The 20,129-nt window shown below is 40.4% G+C and overlaps 1 protein-coding gene across 1 annotated transcript; it reads left to right on the forward strand.

The window, feature by feature from the left end:
- Nucleotides 1-1,498: 1,498 nt before the first annotated feature.
- On the forward strand, nt 1,499-5,691 carry KLHL9 (kelch like family member 9). Its single transcript, XM_038552526.1, has one exon. The coding sequence runs from the start codon at nt 1,861-1,863 to the stop codon at nt 3,712-3,714; it is 1,854 nt and encodes a 617-aa protein (XP_038408454.1). The 5' UTR covers nt 1,499-1,860; the 3' UTR covers nt 3,715-5,691.
- Nucleotides 5,692-20,129: the final 14,438 nt, after the last annotated feature.

The following is a 20,129-nucleotide window of genomic DNA, read 5'->3' on the forward strand; positions in this document are numbered from 1 at the left end:
GACACTTCAAAACATGGGAAATGTTGGAAGAAATTATGTCAAAATGTACATCTATTCATACGGCAAAATTTAAATTTACTCCTAAATAGAGAAATACAAGTTAATAAAAATATCCATAAAAGAAAAATAAATAAAAATAAATATGGGAGAAATGCACAAACATTGCTGGTGATCATATTTTGGAAAGAAATTTTTATACGTCTTGAATCCTGTCCTTAGGATTTATCTAAAAACAGGGGAAACTTCTGTGCTGAGATTTTAGTTTATTGGAGTCTATAAAACAATGACGTACAAAGTTTTTATTCAGGAACTAATAATGGGCAAAAGAAACTATAGTATGTGGAATCATCGGAAAGTCCTGTAGCCATCTAAAAATGTGAGTGGATAGGGATGCCTGGGTGGCTCCGTGGTTGAGCGTCTGCCTTCCGTCCAAGGCGTGATCCTGGAGAGCCGGGATCGAGTCCCACATCGGGCTCCCTGCGTGGAGCCTGCTTCTCTGTCTGTGTCTGTCTGTCTCTCTCTCTCGGCCTGTGTCTCTCATGAATAAATAAATAAAATCTTTAAAAAAAAATGTGAGTGGATAGAAGGGGAGGTGGGTGGCAGGTGGGGGTGACTGGGTGATGGGCACTGAGGGGGGCACCTGATGGGATGAGCACTGGGTGTTCTATATGTTGGCAAATTGAACACCAACAAAAAATAAATAAATAAAAATATAAATAAAATAAAATGAAATAAAAATAAAAATGTGAGTGGAGAACAATTACAACGGAATTGCACTGCACAGCCAAAACCCAGGCTATACTATTCATGTGCCGTGGTCACAATTTGGTATTTAGAGACCCATGATCCGTGTATTAAACGACTAGTAATTTGAATATGTGAACCAAAATGGTAACTGAGGTGTAGGATAAAAATCATAGCCCAAGTGCTTTATCGAGGAACAGTTTTAAGCATCTTGCCCCCAGGGCCGCCGCCTCTTCCCCGTTGCCTTCCCATCTATACAAAAGCCGCACGTCATCGTTATTCAAAAGGCAGAAGCCAGGAAGTGTAAATCTTTAAAAAAAAAAAAAAGTATGAACTTAGGAGGAGAGCTCAGGCGCCGTGAGAAGCTCGCAGCACACGCGCAGCACCACGCGGGCGCCCCTGGAGCCCCAGGCCGCGCCCGCTCCTCCGCGCGACCCCGCCCGGCCCCCCGCCCCGGCCCCCGCCCTCGGCGCCTCCCGCACCGCTGCTCCCCGCCCCCACGCGCCCGCCCGCTGACGGGGCCCGGCGGCGCGCAGGCGCAGTAGCCGCCGCGGCCGCTCCTAGCCCGGGGGATCCTGGGACCAAGCCTTTCCGGAAGGACCGGCTCGGCGTCCGGGGCAGAGCCCGCGTTCCAGGCCCAGGCCCGAGCCAGGCCCGCGGTCCAGGCCGTCGTCCCTGCACCGCCGCCGGCGTCCGCGGCGACGCTCCAGCGAGCGCGGAGGGCGCAGCGGGCCGCGCGCTGAGGTGGGCCGGCCTCGCCGCGTCGCCGGCCGCAGTACGTGGCGGCGCCTCCCCCTTGGCCGGGAGCGGAACTGCTGGAGGAGCGGCGGCGCAGGCCGGACCGGGCGAACCGGGTCGCTTCACTGCCTTCAGGTGATGAATCGTCCGCAGAGCAATCAGATTTGAGGTCCGCAGCCCTCCGTGGCCCTGCCCGCCACCAGTTTTGAGCGGATGACCGGCGGGTGTGTTGGCGGGGTGCCGCGGTGACCGCTCGCCCTTGATCAAGGAAAGCGAGCCCTCCTGCTCGGGGCGTGCGCGGCTCGTCTCCTTGAGAGCTTTCAGGCCACAGCCTCGTTCCCCGGGGGGCCCGGGTCTCCGCGGGAGGAAGGCTTTCCCATGAAAGTGTCCCTCGGCACCGGCGAAATGGGCGTCTCCGCCCACCTACAGCCCTGCAAGGCAGGAACCACGCGTTTTTTTACCAGCAACACTCACAGTTCGGTGGTGCTGCAAGGCTTCGACCAGCTCAGAGTAGAAGGCTTGCTTTGTGATGTGACCCTGGTCCCGGGCGACGGAGATGAAATCTTCCCCGTTCACAGAGCTATGATGGCGTCCGCTAGTGATTACTTCAAGGCAATGTTCACAGGCGGAATGAAAGAACAGGATCTGATGTGCATTAAGCTGCATGGGGTGAACAAGGTTGGGCTGAAGAAAATAATTGATTTCATTTATACTGCAAAACTTTCTCTCAATATGGACAATCTTCAGGACACCCTTGAAGCTGCCAGCTTCTTACAGATTTTGCCCGTCTTGGACTTCTGTAAGGTGTTCCTTATTTCGGGAGTCTCTTTAGACAACTGTGTTGAAGTTGGGCGGATTGCTAACACCTACAATCTGATCGAAGTGGATAAGTACGTCAATAATTTCATCCTGAAGAATTTTCCTGCATTGCTGAGTACCGGGGAGTTTCTAAAACTCCCCTTTGAACGGCTTGCCTTTGTGCTTTCTAGTAACAGCCTTAAGCACTGCACTGAACTTGAGCTCTTCAAGGCCGCCTGTCGCTGGCTAAGATTGGAAGACCCTCGGATGGATTATGCTGCAAAATTAATGAAGAACATTCGATTTCCATTGATGACACCCCAGGATCTCATCAATTACGTGCAGACAGTAGATTTCATGAGAACAGACAATACTTGTGTGAATTTGCTTTTGGAAGCTAGCAATTACCAAATGATGCCATATATGCAGCCAGTGATGCAGTCAGATAGAACTGCCATTCGATCTGACTCGACACACTTGGTCACATTAGGAGGAGTTTTGAGGCAGCAGCTGGTTGTCAGCAAAGAATTACGGATGTATGACGAAAGGGCACAAGAGTGGAGATCTCTTGCCCCCATGGATGCTCCTCGTTACCAGCATGGTATTGCTGTCATTGGAAACTTTCTTTATGTAGTTGGTGGTCAAAGTAATTATGATACGAAAGGGAAAACTGCTGTTGATACAGTTTTCAGGTTTGATCCTCGGTACAACAAATGGATGCAGGTTGCATCGTTAAATGAAAAGCGCACGTTTTTCCACTTGAGTGCCCTTAAAGGACATTTATATGCTGTTGGTGGGCGAAGTGCGGCTGGTGAACTGGCCACAGTAGAATGTTACAACCCAAGGATGAATGAGTGGAGCTATGTTGCAAAAATGAGCGAGCCCCACTATGGCCATGCTGGAACAGTGTACGGAGGCTTGATGTATATTTCAGGAGGAATTACTCATGACACTTTCCAAAACGAGCTCATGTGTTTTGACCCAGATACAGACAAATGGACACAGAAGGCTCCAATGACTACAGTCCGAGGTCTGCACTGCATGTGTACAGTTGGAGACAAGCTCTATGTCATTGGTGGCAATCACTTCAGAGGAACAAGTGATTATGATGATGTTCTAAGCTGTGAATACTATTCACCAACCCTTGACCAGTGGACACCAATTGCTGCTATGTTAAGAGGTCAGAGTGATGTTGGAGTTGCTGTCTTTGAAAATAAAATCTATGTTGTGGGTGGATATTCCTGGAATAATCGTTGTATGGTAGAAATTGTCCAGAAATATGACCCAGAAAAGGATGAATGGCATAAAGTTTTTGACCTTCCAGAGTCACTTGGTGGGATTCGAGCTTGTACTCTCACAGTTTTTCCACCCGAGGAAAACCCTGGGTCACCTTCTAGAGAATCCCCTCTTTCAGCACCTTCAGACCATTCTTAGGACTAAAATGTAGTACCTTTGCAGTGCATCATGGATGATCTCACACTTCCCCTTAAATTGTATCTTCTTAAAGTGATTGGTGCAGTTATTAGGTTAAATGGTAACTGATGTTATTTGTATTGCTTGGCTCAGTGTGTTTATCCGTATGGTTAACAAATGCATTCTGAAAATGTATTTAACATAGCCAGCTGTTTTAACAAATGTAAAAAAGATATGTAGAAAAATGTTTTAGATGTCTTTGTGGTGTTGTGTAAGTCAAATTGTAGGTGATTGTAGTAAATGTGTAATTATGTTCGTTTATGCTTCAAAGCTGCAAGTTTTCATCTTTCACTTCAGAACATCGAAGGGAGGCTGCTTGCTCTGACCTAAAATAGTAAAAGGTCGCCAAATATCACCTACCTTCCCTTTTTTCATAATAGTTTTTGACATCGTTGACAATTCACCAGATCGAGTGCATTCAGAATATGTGAAGTTTCCTAGATAGGAGAAATAAACAGCGTACAAAACCCTAAGTCAGGATTTTGTATCTCTGGAGAGAGGGAAAGGGAGAGAGGAAATATAGGTATGTATGCACATAAACACATCCGTATGCATACATACATGTGTATATACATTCATACAGCTGTACACATACATATATAATTTTAAAATTGATTGGTATTTCGGCTGTAGGAAAATTGTTTCTAAATTAAATTTTTTTTCTTCTACCTAGCAGCTATTTCTATCCAAATGGGAATTCAGTACCAGAGAATAAGTATCTATAGAATCGTACTAAATTGAGATAGATAAGGGCTACAGCATATTAAACTGACTACCAAATTTGTCATTTGACTAAATTGTTACTTCAGATAAAACCTATTACTTTTTCTGCTTGTGTATTGTTTTCTATAGAGTTGCAAGTTCAGGTTTCTGAAAGTTGGTTTTGCTGAATACGTTTAAGCTCTGCTGTTTTCCACCCTTTTTGTTCAGTAAAACTTATATGAGGAAAGCTAAGAAAGAAATAACGCTGAGCAAAACGATAGGATTTTAAGTTCAGTCTCCCAACTTAGTCATTCTAATGTGATCATTTGATTTGGGGTGATTGCTCCACCCCATGTGCATCCTGAGCTTTGTGTGACCTGCCTTAGGGCTATGATCTGAGCAAGCGGGAGATATAGTCAGTTCTGTATCAGATCAGGAAAACGTCCTTTTGACTATTTCTAAAGAACAGGACCAACTTCAGATTCTCTCAGAAGCCAGCTACAGAGAAAGCGTGGGACATTCCTGTTTTTCAGGCAGTACTAAAGTAGATGTTCAGCCTCTAAAATACCAAAGGCATCCCTACTGGTTGAGAATTACATGGGGAGATCTTAATGACCTCTTTTCTGCAAATGGAAGTCATAGGAGTCTTGTAGGTAGTGAGTGATTCTAGAGAGGTACTTTATTGGAATAATTGCCTATCTGAAGAAAAAATTTACATGTGTGTATTTACATACATATGAATATGTATACCCTTACACTTGGGAGATTGTCATAGTATATATAAATCAGGAACAATCTTCTCTTTATTGACAATCTCATAATAAAACTCAGGAACCAGGACAAAATGAATTGGCTTCCAGTGGTCTGAACTTCACTGCCCGTACAAGTGTTGATTCATTTTAATGCTTTTTATGATTTCTGCCTTGGCAGAAAATTTCATACTTTCTATGTTTTTTTTAATGACTAATTTTTTTATTACTAAAAATAGCACATTTGAGTACACTTAGAAAATAGAAAAAGTAGAAATTGATGTTAACTTTGTGCATTGAATAAGCAAGAAATGGCATCCCAATCATTTCTTTATTAATGAGGTTAAATATTTGTGTTTTTTGAGTATCTCCGTTTCCTCTTTGAATGTTCATGTCCTTTACCCTTGTGATACCTATTGGACTTGCTTTGTTTTTTTCATACCAAGTTATAGGATCTCTTTATATAATAAATATAATTTAACTGGCATTTGCTTGCATTGATTTCTTTTTCTCAATCTATTACAGTTTTACAAAGGCAGTTAATTTTTGAGATAAAATTTGTCCATCTTTTTGCATCTTGACGGATAATAAGGGGTAATTCTGCTATTCTTTATTTTTTACCTAGTTTTGATATATAACTCTTGGTGTTAATTTTGACCTGCTGAGGTGATACTGCCCCGTTTGCCTTCTATTCTGCATAAGCTTTCCTCTTTACTTTGTTGAAAGAAGGTATTGTGGTTTTTAAAAAGATTTTTATTATTTGAGAGAGAGAGTGCACAAGTGGGGGTGCAGAGGAAGAAGCAGACTCCCTACTTAGCAGGGACCCAGACATGGGACTGGATCCCATGGGACTGAATCTCAGGACCTGAAGATCATAACCTGAACCAAAGGCAGATGCTTAACTGAGTCACCCAAGTGCCCTGAAAAAAGGTTTTTGCCTTCTATTAGTTGACTCTTTTGCTTTGTAACTAGCTAAATACTACTTCACCAGATAAGCTGACTACTCCACCTATACCCCCTACCTCCAGCCTGACACACTCCACCTCATCCTTTTAGAATTTTCTGCAGTTGACAGCTGTCTTGGTAGTCATACAATAGCTGACTGATGGTAGGCTAATACTACTAATTACATCTGGAATTCCTTGCTTCTAGATAAATTTTCAGTGGCTTTGAAATGATTGGAAAAAGATCTTATTTTCAAAAGCTGATAATTTTTTACTGGAAAATTAATTAGATAATTAAGACTGGAAAAAAAGGATAAACTGCCAGCACAATAGACGTTAGAAACTTTTAGTGTTTCTTATTTTTCTAAGTTTCGAAATTACTGTTTGTTAGTTTCTCTGATTATAGAAGTAATTTATGTGTATTATAGAAAGTACAGGAAAATAAAAGAAAGTATAAATTATCAATGATTTCCATATGCCAAGGGTAACTTTTGTTAATATTGGGTATATTATACATATACATGTGTACAGACATTTGTCAAATATTTTTCAAATATGCTAGACCCTAACCTAAAATATGGATGATAAAAGGAAATCCAACTTTCAAAGACACACACTGCTATCACTATAACTTTTTCTCCAGGTCTTATAAAATGTGTATATATTATAAAATAATGTACTTCTCCCTAATTATCAAATACATATGCATTAAGAAAAACATTCTATTTTTACTTAAATCCATACTTATTTTTTCCGCTTTTGCCAACAGAATTCTTGTAATTTACCTGTAAAGCAAACACATTCAATCATGTTCAAATTTTTCTGGTTTGTAATTAAATTACCTGGTTTTGATTATAAAGACAAAATTAGCTCCCACAGAACATCTCATTCAAAACTACAGAAACAAAAAAAAAAAAAAAAAAACTACAGAAACAGGGACACCTGAGTGGCTCAGAGGTTAAGCATCTGTCTTTGGCTCAGGGCATGATCCTGGGGTCCTGGGATCGAGTCCCACATCAGGCTCCCTGCATGGAGCCTGCTTTCCCTCTGCCTGTGTCTCTGCCCCACCCCCCCATGTGTCTCTCATGAATAAATAAATAAAATATTTTTTAAAAAAACAAAACTACAGAAACATAGCATTAAGAGAAAAAAAAATGTCCTATCTCAACCAGTTATTAACTGAAAGACCTTGGGGTAAGTAAGCTTACAAAGCTAAAGTTTACCCTTTTGTCTATGGCATTAAGATGGGAGTTCATAATTGTGGGTTCTGTATCAGAATTATAAGTAGAAAATGTTACAAAGTGATTAGCATAAGGCATGCACAGAGAAGCATTAAGTAAATGGTAATTGGTACTAATAAAGTTGGCATTTTGCGTCATAATTTTTTACTTTTGTTTTAATTATTTTTATAGGTTATTTTTGAAGTATTAAATTTTCCACTTAGGAATGTACCTTCCTTTTTTCTATTTCCCTATGAGTGTACATTTAAATATCTACCCCAAGTTTTCACTATTATAAATTAAGATTTAGTGTTCCTACATAAAATTTTGTCCATGTCTGACTGTGATAAATTCTAAAGAAGTTAAATCTGAGTCAAATAGTGTAGGCTCTTGAAAAATATTTCCAAGGGTGTGCCACTATGCATTTCGAGCAGAATGTATTTAGTGATTATTTCAAAGGGTATCTTTACAGTTCCAGTTTTGGGTTTATATATTTTAAATCACAACACTGAAATTTTTGTTTATTGAGCATGTACATTCTTCACCTGTGAATCATTTGTTCCTGTCTTTAGCTTCATATGTCCTATTTGCCACAAAGACTTTTTTTTCTCAATTTATAGCATTTTTATTGAGGCAAGGCTACTCAACTTTTTAAGTTGAGATATAATTGACATGTATTAGTTGAAGTTCATAACATAATAATTTGATATATGTATATGCTGTGAAATGATCATCACAATCAGCGTAATTAGTATCACCATATATAGATATAACTTTTTTTTTGGAACAAGAACTTTTTAAGATTTACTCTCTTAGCAACTTTCAAATATACGATAGTATCATTAACTATAGCCACATGCTGTACATTACATCCTGACTCATTTATAACTAGAAGTTTGTGCCTTTTGACTATCTTCACACATTCCATTTAATGCAGTCAAATATGTCATCTTTTTTGCATTTTGAACTTTTGGTGATAATTTTCCTGTTTGTTTACATAGTACAGATGTCACATTTCTCTTCCTTTATCCTATTGCTTTATTGCTGCTAAAGCTTGCTCTGGGAGCATTTACTGCTTATCTCTTGTTCAAATAGCTTTTCTTCTTTATGATTTCAATCTGAAATTTACAAAAATTTACAAAAATGGCTTTTATGTTAATATTAGTCTCTATTTACAGTAAGTATTTTCCCATCTTTTTTCTTTGAGTATATATCTTAACATGCAAGGCTTTTTGGGTAATGTACTGAAATTACTTTTTCCTTTGTCATTTTAAAATATCTTCTTGTGTATTTTTTCCCACCATGATACAGTAGGATTATCCCAGTATTTTATATTATTGTTATGAATATCACTTTTAACTAGATTTCTGACATAAAATCTAAAGTATGTTCTCAAATTATTATCCAATTGTCCCATCACCACTTTTTGAATAATTTTTACTTTCTCACTGAATTTTTATGCTTTTTAAAATCATGTAATAAAATCTTATATGGGTCATTTAGAGTCTCTTTCTTCAGTTCCAATGATCTTTCCTTCACATTGTCTTTGGTATATGGATTGCTATTTCGAAATTTTGTTTTCACCTTGTATTCCAAACTATTGCAGCATTAGTAGGAAATGCATGGTTTTAACATGTTGGTTATCTGTCATCATAACTAACATCAATTCTTAAGTTTTGAATGAAACATTAGTGTCATTGATTTGTAACAGGTTTTTGGGTGGATTCTCTTGTGTTTTCACCTTAGAAATCATATTATCTTCATAGTATAAAAACCCTGTTTCATTTTGTATTTGTATCATAACTATTAACTATGAAACCCTGTTTCATTTGAAAACCTGTTTCATTTTCTATTTGTATCATAACTTAAAACATTCATTAATACTTTCAGCAAAATTATAGTAGTGACACAAGTCATTGTGTCTTTTAAGTAATTTTAATAGAAGTGATTGCAGTTTTCTAATTTTTTTCTTAAAGAGAGGTATTCTTTTGTTCATTAAAGGTGATTGTACATAGTGCAGAACTGGTGAAGTGTTCCTTAACCAAATGCATGAATAATAGGTACATTCCTCAATTTTCTTGTTAACAAGTCTCTGAGCAACCACTTTCTAGGGCTGATATTATCCTGCCATCTACTGGTTGAAATTAAAATCCTCATTTTTAAATAGATTCCAGAAAATATATCTCCTTATAAACAACAACAAAAACACAAAAAAAAAAACCCAGTAATGATAAAAACCACAAGAAATTTTTGTAGTATCAAGTCTTCACATCATACTCAATTACCTAATTAAATACATAAAATCTATGGTAATTCTTGGTGTACATAGTGGGTCAGACAATCAAAGAGAATGTACTTTTTGACATCACATAAAAATACACTTAAATTGCTTAGACAAAAATTATCAATTATTTTATTGATAAATTCATACAGTTGCCAAATATCAAATGTCTGCAATATTTTTTTTAAAAAAGGATTTTAATTATATATTTTATAGAGAGAGTGTGCTAGCAAAGGCACTGCACATGGCGGGAGGAGCAGAGGGGTAGGGGAAGGGAGCAGGAAAGAATCCAAAGGAGACTCCTGCTCTGGGCTCCCATGACCCTGAGATCATAACCTGAGCTGAAATCAAGAGTTGGAAACTTAACCGACTGAGCCATGCATGCATCCCAAAAGTCTGCAACATTTTATCTAAGCATCCATACCCACTACTGCATGCCATTGGCAGGGACAGGGGGGACATTCCCCATTTCTTTTTAATTATTTTAGCAAAGAATTTCATCATGAAGACACTTATAAATCTTTTCAATAGAAGAAATAATGTAATATGCAATATATCCAGGTATAAGTAAATCTGATAAACTTTTAATATCCTAAGAGCTTTTTATATTGGCTTGCCCATATGGATCCTAGGATCACATCACTGCTCTAGCCATACACTTTCATTCAGCCTGGACAGAAATATCATACACAAGCACACACACGTGCGATACACAATAACTTTTGAATTAGCTGATTCAAATTCTTTAGCATACCATCTATGGGCTTAAGGAAAGTCTGCTTCTTGGCTATGGGAACAGTAAGAGTGGTATAACTACCCATTTTTGAATTCTCCAAATCTGTCTCAGAGTAAAATATTCTCATACATAAAGCATTCTTTTCCTATGATGGATATGACTGAAAACAGGTAACTTCTTACTGTGGCCTCCTGAAGGCTATCAAGGGTATGCATATTTCCATATTTCTTTTCTAGATACAGCTGCAGGATCAAAGTTATATTTCATGCTCTTTTAGAACAAGATGAGGGATCCCTGGGTGGTGCAGCGGTTTGGTACCTGCCTTTGGCCCAGGGCGCGATCCTGGAGACCCAGGATCGAATCCCACATCGGGCTCCCGGTGCATGGAGCCTGCTTCTCCCTCTGCCTGTGTCTCTGCCTCTCTCTCTTTCTCTCTTTGTGACTATCATAAATAAATAAAAAAAAATTAAAAAAAAATTAAAAAAAAAAGAACAAGATGAGTATAAAGCTGATGACAGCAGCCAAGGTCAGATGTATCATTGTGTACAGCCTCTTCAGTCTAAGTCCATAGAGTATTCTGGCCCTTTATTGGTCCATCTTCCAGAAATCTGTTACTGTATAGTATAGGTTTATCATCTTTGGCCTCATTTCACCCAAGAACCAGTCAGCACCGTCAGTTTATGTGTAGGTCAATGGGCAGGTCTAATTTTTACTGACTCAAACAATTTTATCTTAGTTAGAAATCATAGTTTATCACTTAGAAGTGAAGGAAACATTCTTCCATCCAGGAACTTCAAATTCATGGTAAATAGTTAAGCAAAAACATACTCAATATAAAATCCTAAAGTCAGTAATAAGATTTATTTCCTCATACTAGGCAAAATGTTTACTACAGTTTATTAATTTCTCCATCCTTCTCTAGATGAGAGAAAATCACGGATTTCACAAAACCTTCCATATATCATGTATTCAGATATACTTGAAGATGTCATATAAGTTCAAAGACTGGGAAAAGAGTTTTATAACCTTCAAGGAAGCTGTCCCTTTTTTTTTTAAAGATTTTATTTATTTATTCATTCATGATAGACATAGAGAGAGAGAGGAGGCAGAGACACAGGCAGAGACATAGAGGGAAAAGCAGGCTCCATGCCGGGAGCCCAATGTGGGACTCGATCCTGGGACTCCAGGATCACACCCTGGGCCAAAGGCAGGCGCTGAACCGCTGAGCCACCCAGGGATACCCCAGCTGTCCCTTTTTTAAATTTTTTTTTTTTTTGGAGTTCAATTTGCCAACATATAGCATAACACCCAGTAAGGCAGCTCTCCCTTAATGAGCTCACTCATGCCCTGAATTGTCTTGCTTTATCCTACAAGGGGAAATAGGTTATAGATTCCACTGACACTGTCTACTTCATTCACTTCTTGGGTTTCAATAGATTCTATATTCACCCTCACCACTTATCTGGTAGCTAGTCAGCCATGTGCAACAGGTTCATAGCTACCATTTGGGAATACCTCTATGTGTAGACCAAACTCAAGATCCCTCTCAACTTAGCTCCCAAACCCAATATCTAGAAATGGACTAGGATCCTCTGCTGGACACTTCAAGATAGTCAAAGCTCCCAGTGAACATCCTGATTATGTGGAGTATCTATTGGATGCAGAAACGACAGGATTAGCCATCTTATTATAGCTATGAACCAGTCTTGAACTATAAACAAGTCACTAGCTGGATGTTTTATTTTTAAAAATAATAAAACAACTGATCATTCTGGTCCATAATTGTACTTCCCTGGGGTAGTTACTACATTTCAGTGATGTCACAGGACAAGCCATTCTAGTTGAAGACGTGTACAGTTTTTGAATACTTAATCATAGAAACGTTCAGGGTGCCATTAGGGAGATAACTAGAGATAGTGGTATCAGGCACAAGAAACATGCAGAACCTGCTACTCCTAAGCTCCGTGCCTGCATAGAGTGATTGGTTTTCCTCTAGTCTACTTTACTTTATAACCCCCCTGCTTCTGTCTTTCAGGAGACCAGGAGCACAGAGAAAAATCTCAGCAATAGTCTAACTCCATAACAGCCTTGTCCATCCCCTACGAATGATTTCTCCCCCTAGACTTAACCTAAACCACAATCCCCACAATCCAAGTCTATTCTTCTACCCAAATTGGGCATTTGACCTGCAATATCCTTAATATCAAGGATATAGTACTGAGAAACACTGTTCTATCACATTATAGATTAGCATCTATTTGATAAATTTCTGATTATTCTCTTCTTGAAGACTCTGAGCCACATGGCCCTTTGACACAACAGAACAGCAACCCAATTTCCATCCCTAATGCAAAGCTTCATATAGTGGTTTTTTTTACATTCCACATCATCCTGGCATTATAATTTCCAAGGAAACAGGATTCTCCTCAATCCTGTTGATAAGGGAATGTGGCCAACAACACACAACCCTCTCAGCTTTCGAGTGGTTGCTTTCTTACCAATGACTACCCCAGCTCCATTGTGTTCCTAGAACCTCCAGGATGAACACTTGTTCATACGAGCTCAAGCACTGTAGTCCAGAGCTGATATTCTTTTCCCTGATTTCCTTAGAATCATGTATTTTCCAAGTTTAAACACTATAAGAATCCCTTCCTACCCCTTCCTACTGAACTTTGTCATGATTCTTTATGGGGAATGGTCTCACAGCAAAGGTTAAGAAATCTGACTTAGTTTGACTATCCATTCGCTGCTGTTGGTCTACACCTGCTGGGCTTCTTTATATTCCAGGAAAGGAAGGAGTGTGAGAGTAACCAGAACAGGCACAATCTTCAGCCCCATCTATGCTGTTAGTGGTAAGAAGATAATTCAGTGCTAAATTTTTTTTTTGGGGGGGGTGAGGAGGATAGCAGATGACCCCTTTTATTTTATACATACAAATAATGTTTTAAACTGTTTTTAAAATATCTGAAAGGGGGCAGCCTGAGTGGCTCAGCAGTTTAGCGTGATCCTGGAGACCTGGGATTGAATCCCATGTCAGACTCCCTGCATGGAGCCTGCTTCTCCCTCCGCCTGTGTTTCTGCCTCTGTGTGTGTGTGTGTGTGTGTGTGTGTGTGTGTGTGCCTCATGAATAAATAAGTAAAATCTTTAAAAAAAATTTTTTTTTAAATATCTGAAAGGTTTTAGAAGAAAAAAATCTCTTCTTCAACTAATGTGAAAAGAAAAAGTGAGGATGGGGGTAAACCCATAACAAAAAAGCCTTATCTATTACTTTCCCATTGCTATCATGTAAGTATTTTAAATATTGAAACATCAGCAATGTGATCACATCTTATACCCGAATCCCTTGAAATAAAAAGAGAACTACTTGAAACATTGATTTTGAAGACCTCCTGGGAGATTAAAAGCAGCTTTGAAAGGCTCTGCTTATAAGAGCAGAAACACATAGCCTTCAAGGTGAGTACAACAAAATCACTGCAGAATAAGAAAAATCACAGGGAGATCTGTGACAGGCTATGGCCACAGCAGTATCTCCCATTCCACAGTGTCTTGAGGACTTTGCCATTTCTCAAAAAGGTGAATCTAATTTAACTCCCCTTAAATATGGGAAGACTTGGAAATTGCTTATAAAAAATTTGTTAGAAATCATGTGTGACTTCCAAGATCATGTTAGAGTTTATCACTTTTAACACTACTCTAATACTCGAGGTCAGATAACTCTTTGTCGTGGGGCCCTATCCTCTGCACTATGGGATGTTTAGCAGCATCCTTGGCTTATATCCACTAGATGCCAATAGCATCCCTCTTCAGTTGTGACACCCAAAAATGTCTCCAGACATTGCCCAAAGTCTCCAGGGGGACAAAATCATTCTCACTGAGAACCACTGGGTTAGATCATAAAAAGTGATACAGCTTTGTCACTGGGCCACTCACTTTTGAGCCCTCAGTCCTCACATAAATAGTGCAAGTGTCCTGGGTTCACCAGTCTGTCAGAAAAAGCAGGCCTCAAGGAGAAGTTATGGTGAGATGCTCCTGTTCCCAGTGCCAGCTGAGATGTATAAGCATCAGATATATAAGTGAGAGTGCCTACCAACTGTCAGGTCACCCCCAGCCATCCAGTGGGGTGTGTTCCAAGCTGAGGCCCCAGATGTTGTGAGGCAGAGATCAGCCATTCCTTCAAATCTCTGATTCACAGAACCTGTGAAAATAAGACAATTGTTATTTAGGATAATACATTTTAGAGTAAATTGTTTCAAAGTTGTAATAATGGGGATATTTTGTATTGGGAGTGTAGTGATGAAAATAATAAGTAAATAACAAACCCTATTTATCAGATCATACTGAGTAGGAGACTGTAAAATCTTTTAATACTTAAAGGAGGTCTAAGGTCACACCTTATAGATTTTCAAACAAACACAAGGCCTCTAAGAATCATAAGGTAGTGCCTCATGGATTTTTGTCATTAAATAAGAGGACTCTATGAGACCAAACTGTTGTCTCACAGAAGCCTTGAGAGTAGCCCAAAGTGAAAAAGGGTGTATTTGAAGAGACTGGTGGGTGTGCCTCCTATCCAATGACAATCATTATAAATTGATATACAGCTAACCAACTAAATGTGTAGAGTAATATATCAATTTAGGTTGAAAATAAGAGATAACACAAAATAAAGAGGCTTTGGAGCCTCAAAATTTTCCAGAAAGGAAAAAGGTTGAGAAGCCTACGCAGTAGAAATAGGGCACTTGGGTGGCTCAATCGGGTAAGTGTTTGCCTTTGGATCAGGTCATGATCTCAGGGTCCTGGGATTGAGTCCCACATTGGGCTCCCTGCTCAGCAGGAAGTCAGTTTTTCCCTCTCCCTCTGCCCCTCCCCCTATTTCTCTCTCTTTCTTTCTCTCTCTCTCTCTCAAATAAATGAATAAAATATATATTTTTTTAAGTAGCCTATGCCAGGAGCCACTTCTTGTGGAAAAGGAAGGATAACTTAAAGGGAGAACTAAGAAGTGCAGAGAGGAGAAAAATCAGCCCTGGAGAGTAACTCTCAGAGAGTTAGCCTGAGCTCCTATCTGAAAACCCACACCACCTGCCCAAATGGGCATCAGGTTTACAATAGACCAGCGAGAGCTGTGTGCTTTCCGCTTTCCCCCAGTTTGAATGGGGGTGCCGGTAATGTTACCTTATTTCTGTCTTAGACGTTGTATGTTAGACAGTAAAGGGACAAATCACCTCTCTGTTTGGATTGTAGATCTTCACACTGAGGAGAATGACACTCTTGAAGCTGTGCTGCCGCAGTTGTCCTACTCATGATTATTTCAGCTGTGAATGATAGAGGCACGATGAAAGAGAACGAACAAAAAATAAACATTATTGACCTAAGTAATTGGGGGTGGAGAAGCTGCCTTAGCGCTCACATAAGCCTACCAGCTCAGTCTCCCACCCCTGCGTTCCCCAGGTAATCTTACTACTGGCCAACTTTCTTTTTACTGGGTGCCTCCCAGGACTAAAGGAGGGTAAGGAGCCTAGGCAGGGAAGAGGTAGAGGTAGAGCTTTTGACACATGAAGGAACTGTGAGAGCACTGAGTGCAGGGTCAGTCTTTGCTGAGAGAGGCATGGCCCTGTGGGGAGAAAATTACTCCCAAGACCAAACCACCCAGCCCAGGACCTATCAGAGCAGAATACGGAAAGGACTTGCCATTCACAACAGAAACCAGATTCAGAAGGATGCACTTGTGAGCTGGAGGGAGGCAGACAAAGGGGCTCTGGAGAGGATCTGGAGGCAGAGGGCTATCTTGGGCCTGTGGGACCCTGAGGTCCATTGGCTGTCAGGGGAGGGGACTGAGTCCTTAAGGGGTCCTCAAAATTTTATGCTAGGCATCACACTCCATCCTTTCTGCAGATATGGTCTCAACCTCCCAAATAGTTCCAAACATTGCCTCTCTCTATGAATATGACTTTCACATGAGTCTTTACCCAGTCATATCGCCAAACGTTAGACCCATATTTCTACCTGCTACCCTAGAACATCTCTAAAAATATAGTCTCTTATTATTGTTACATAATCCGCTAAAAATTACTCACTACATTTTAAATCAGACCCAGACAAAAAAGTATTTTAGTGAATATTTACAAAATTAAGGCCATTTAGAAGTAGATGAGACTCAATTTTGGAAGGCTGGGGCCAAGTCTCCTTTTCAAATTCCTTGGCTTTCTTATGAGCCTATTCACACAGAAAAAGCACTTAGTGATTTCTACTTCTGAATTTCCTGTCTGGCCGTGTCCTGGGCATGGCAGCTATATACTTTTTTTCTCAGATAAGACTGATACTTTGCAATTAGTTCTCCATAGGCAGGCAGGAGTCATCATTGCCCAGAGGGGGTCTTTCCTTCCCCATCTCCTGCACCAAACTGGTAACCAGATCTTTCACCTTCTGATCAAGTCCAGTGAGGACTTTCAGCCATTCATGCTGAAGATGCTGCAGATCTGTTGGATCATCTCATGAAGAGAGAGGTGGCCTGAGCTGTTTGGAACTGGCTGCCATCCAACTGCTTCTAAGAAGAAGTAAAAATATTCTTGGTCCTTCAGGCAGGAGAAAAAGGAAGATCCTCCCCCATTCACAGGTCTGTGAATGTCTCCTGCTTAGGCAGGCCACAGTTCTAGGCCAGGTGACAGCTAAGGGTACAGAACTAGAGAGCATCAGACTTGGTGTCATCGGTGAGGAGGTTGGCAGGCCCCAGGTGAGTGGGGGGGATGCAAATGTCTGGCTATGGGGGACTTTGCCTAGCTGCTCTGAGTACCTTCTTGCAAATGAGATTCTTACATAGGGTAAGACTGATACTTCCATACTTATCCCAATTTTGTTTTCACTTTTTGTCAAGTTCTCTTCTATTTTTGGGCCTCAGACAACATCATGACTTTAACACTTCTTTTTACTATGACACTGGAAATTAAACACACTCAAGGAAGATGACGGAAGTCTCAGACCAATGAGATGTATTCATCTAAGTGAGACCCAAGGTGGAAGTAAAAACCCGAGTCTTAGGCTTTATCTCTTTTTCATTTTTTTAAAACATTTTATTTATTTATTCATTCATGAGAGACACAGAGAGAGAGAGAGAGAGAGAGAGAGGCAGAAACAGGCAGGGGGAGAAGCAGGCTCTCCATAGGGACCCCAATGCGGGAATCAATCCCAGGACCCTGGGGATCACACCTTGAGCCCAAGGCAGATGCTCAACCACTGAGCATCTTTTTCATTTCTAATAAGAGTTCTCAGTGGTTTGATCCTGGGTACCATTTTTACACTTCAAATGCACTGAAATACAACTTGCCTCAACTCTTAGCATTTCCTTTTTAAAGGGATAAACATTAAATTTGACATTTTCCACATTTCTTTCTGGGAGCCATGGCTCCTATATTCTGACACACACTAGAGATGATAATGGCAGAAAACCCAACACCAAGGGTTAAATCATAGAATTCTCTTTATACTGTTCCCCAAAACATGCTGACTGCACACATGTGAAAGACAATGTGCTTGGAAATGTGGATTCAAGGAAGGTAAGACAGGGATGATGACTACCTTCCAGGGAGTGGGAAAGCACGTAGTAGAGACATGGTTAGGATCAAGGGAGCACCAGCATCGTCAATGTAGCAAAGGGCAAGTGCTTAGAGATGATGAAGAGGAGGACATGGAGGGCAACAGGAAGCTCCACTTTCTAAAGAAATCTGTGGCTCCTGAACATTAATGACACCAGACTTTCATTTCTTCCTCAAAAAAATTGAGACAGCTTTAGTAATGGACATGCAGAAAATTGTAAAGATTAAATGGAATAAAGTTTGCAAATTACAGACTCCTAATGCAGAATCACAGTAAATGAGAGTAAACCTGACCTTAGTAAATGATAGCTGCCTGAAAGATTAATACGAGAAATAATACTCGGTAGAGTCCACATTCAGCCAAGCCAAGACAGGCTTTCAGTGCAGCTCCCTTAACACTCTTAGAGATGTGTATGGCCAGCTTCCTGCCCCCAAATAAACTCCAGAAGGGGACATTGTTCCAGGACTGTGAAGGAGCAGAGCCCAATATTCCCTCAGATATCAGTCCCTGGAACACACAGGAGACAGATCTCACAGCACACTTGAAGCTCTTTGTAGAGAACCAGCACCTTGAAAGTTATCTGACAGAAATGGCTGCTCTGTGACTAGTATAAAAGGAGTAAGAGTCCCTTCTCTCATGCTCAGGTACATTCAGACCTCTTCTGGGGATATTTTTTAAGATACCGTGTAGGAAAAAAAAATAGGAAAAAATTTAAAAATTAAAAAAAAAAAACAGGAAAAGAGTTTTTAAAAAATGAAGGACAGGGTGATGAGATATGGAATATTCCTAGATTTTCAACCATTGATTATCACAACACTAATTCAAAAGCTATTTCCTGTGTTAGTGATAAGGTATAGTGAGTGAGTATACCCCTCTAGCACCCAATTTACAAAGGCACCAAATCTAAGTAATCAAGATAAATAACTTAATGCAATATTTTAAACTCTAAATTAATTCAAAACCTCCAGGATGTACAAAATATCAAAATGTTAAATAAAGAAAATTGACCTGTACTTGGAAGTTCCTGAGAGTCTTCAAAGGAAGAAGCAGAGTATATATGGAATTTCAACAAATCCCATTCATTCTATGAATATCTTACTAAAGAAAATGGAAAGATCCAATGTGCTGAATGTTCTCAACTGCTTGTAAACAACACTAACTTTTCTCCTTAACAATGTAGTCAAGTTGGAATCCGGGGAAAGATGTTTCACTAACCAGAAGGTAAAAAAAAGCTACTTAACTGAACTGAAAAGAAATAATCTTGACTATATTATTGAGTTTGTTTCATCAAAGGTAGAAAAGTGAAGTTATATTCAATTATTATTTTGCTGTGAATAAAATGTAATTTCTACTCCACCGAAAAAGTTGACTACAAAATTATGTATGAGTTTGAGTATTTTCCATATGAGAAGTTTTGCTGTTTCGTGTGTAAAGTTTGGATTTGACATGTGCTGTGAAATCTGTGGTGTGGGCGCAGGTGACTGGGATGTGCAATGAGTGTCCAGGGTCCTAATCTGCAGGTGGCCCTCGTGTGGCCCTGCTGCCACCACAGACACCCCCGTCCCACCTGCAGATATGCCTAGAAGTGAGGAGGGTACATGTTGGGTGCTCCCCATCCTTCCAGCGACCATGGGGACTAGGCTGGCTGGTGACCAGTTCTGCCCACTGCATCCTCACTGCAGTCCAGGCGAGTCCCGACGTCCCTTCATTCCATAGCCACATGGTCCCATTTCCCTAGCGTTTCATCGTCCTGTACTCCATCATCCCATCATCCCATGTTCCCTTCATCCTCTCACTAGATCACCATGTGGTCCCGTCTCCCCATCGCTTCATCGTCCCATCTTCTTGATGTACCATTGCTCCATTGTCCCACAGTCCAGTCGTTCTGACATCCCGCAGCTCCACCTTCCCGTCGCATCATTGTCCCATCATCCCATCGTCCTGTCATACCATCCACACTGTCCTGTGTCACTCCATCATCCCTTCGCCCCATCATCACATCGCCTAATGCCCCATCGTCCTATCGTCCTATCATCCTGTCCCACCATTGCCCCGTAGTCCCATCATACTATCAGCCACACAAGGCCCCATTGTCCAATCGGCCCCTTGCTGTCCCATCATCTCAGCGTCCACTCAACCCATTTACCTGTCGACCA

This window comes from Canis lupus, chromosome 11 (genome assembly GCF_011100685.1).
Source record: "Canis lupus familiaris isolate Mischka breed German Shepherd chromosome 11, alternate assembly UU_Cfam_GSD_1.0, whole genome shotgun sequence".
Classification (NCBI taxonomy): domain Eukaryota; kingdom Metazoa; phylum Chordata; class Mammalia; order Carnivora; family Canidae; genus Canis; species Canis lupus.

Coding starts and splice junctions, on each gene's coding strand:
- KLHL9 (XM_038552526.1), top strand. CDS start 1,861: ATGAAAGTGTCCCTCGGCACCGGCGAAATGGGCGTCTCCGCCCACCTA.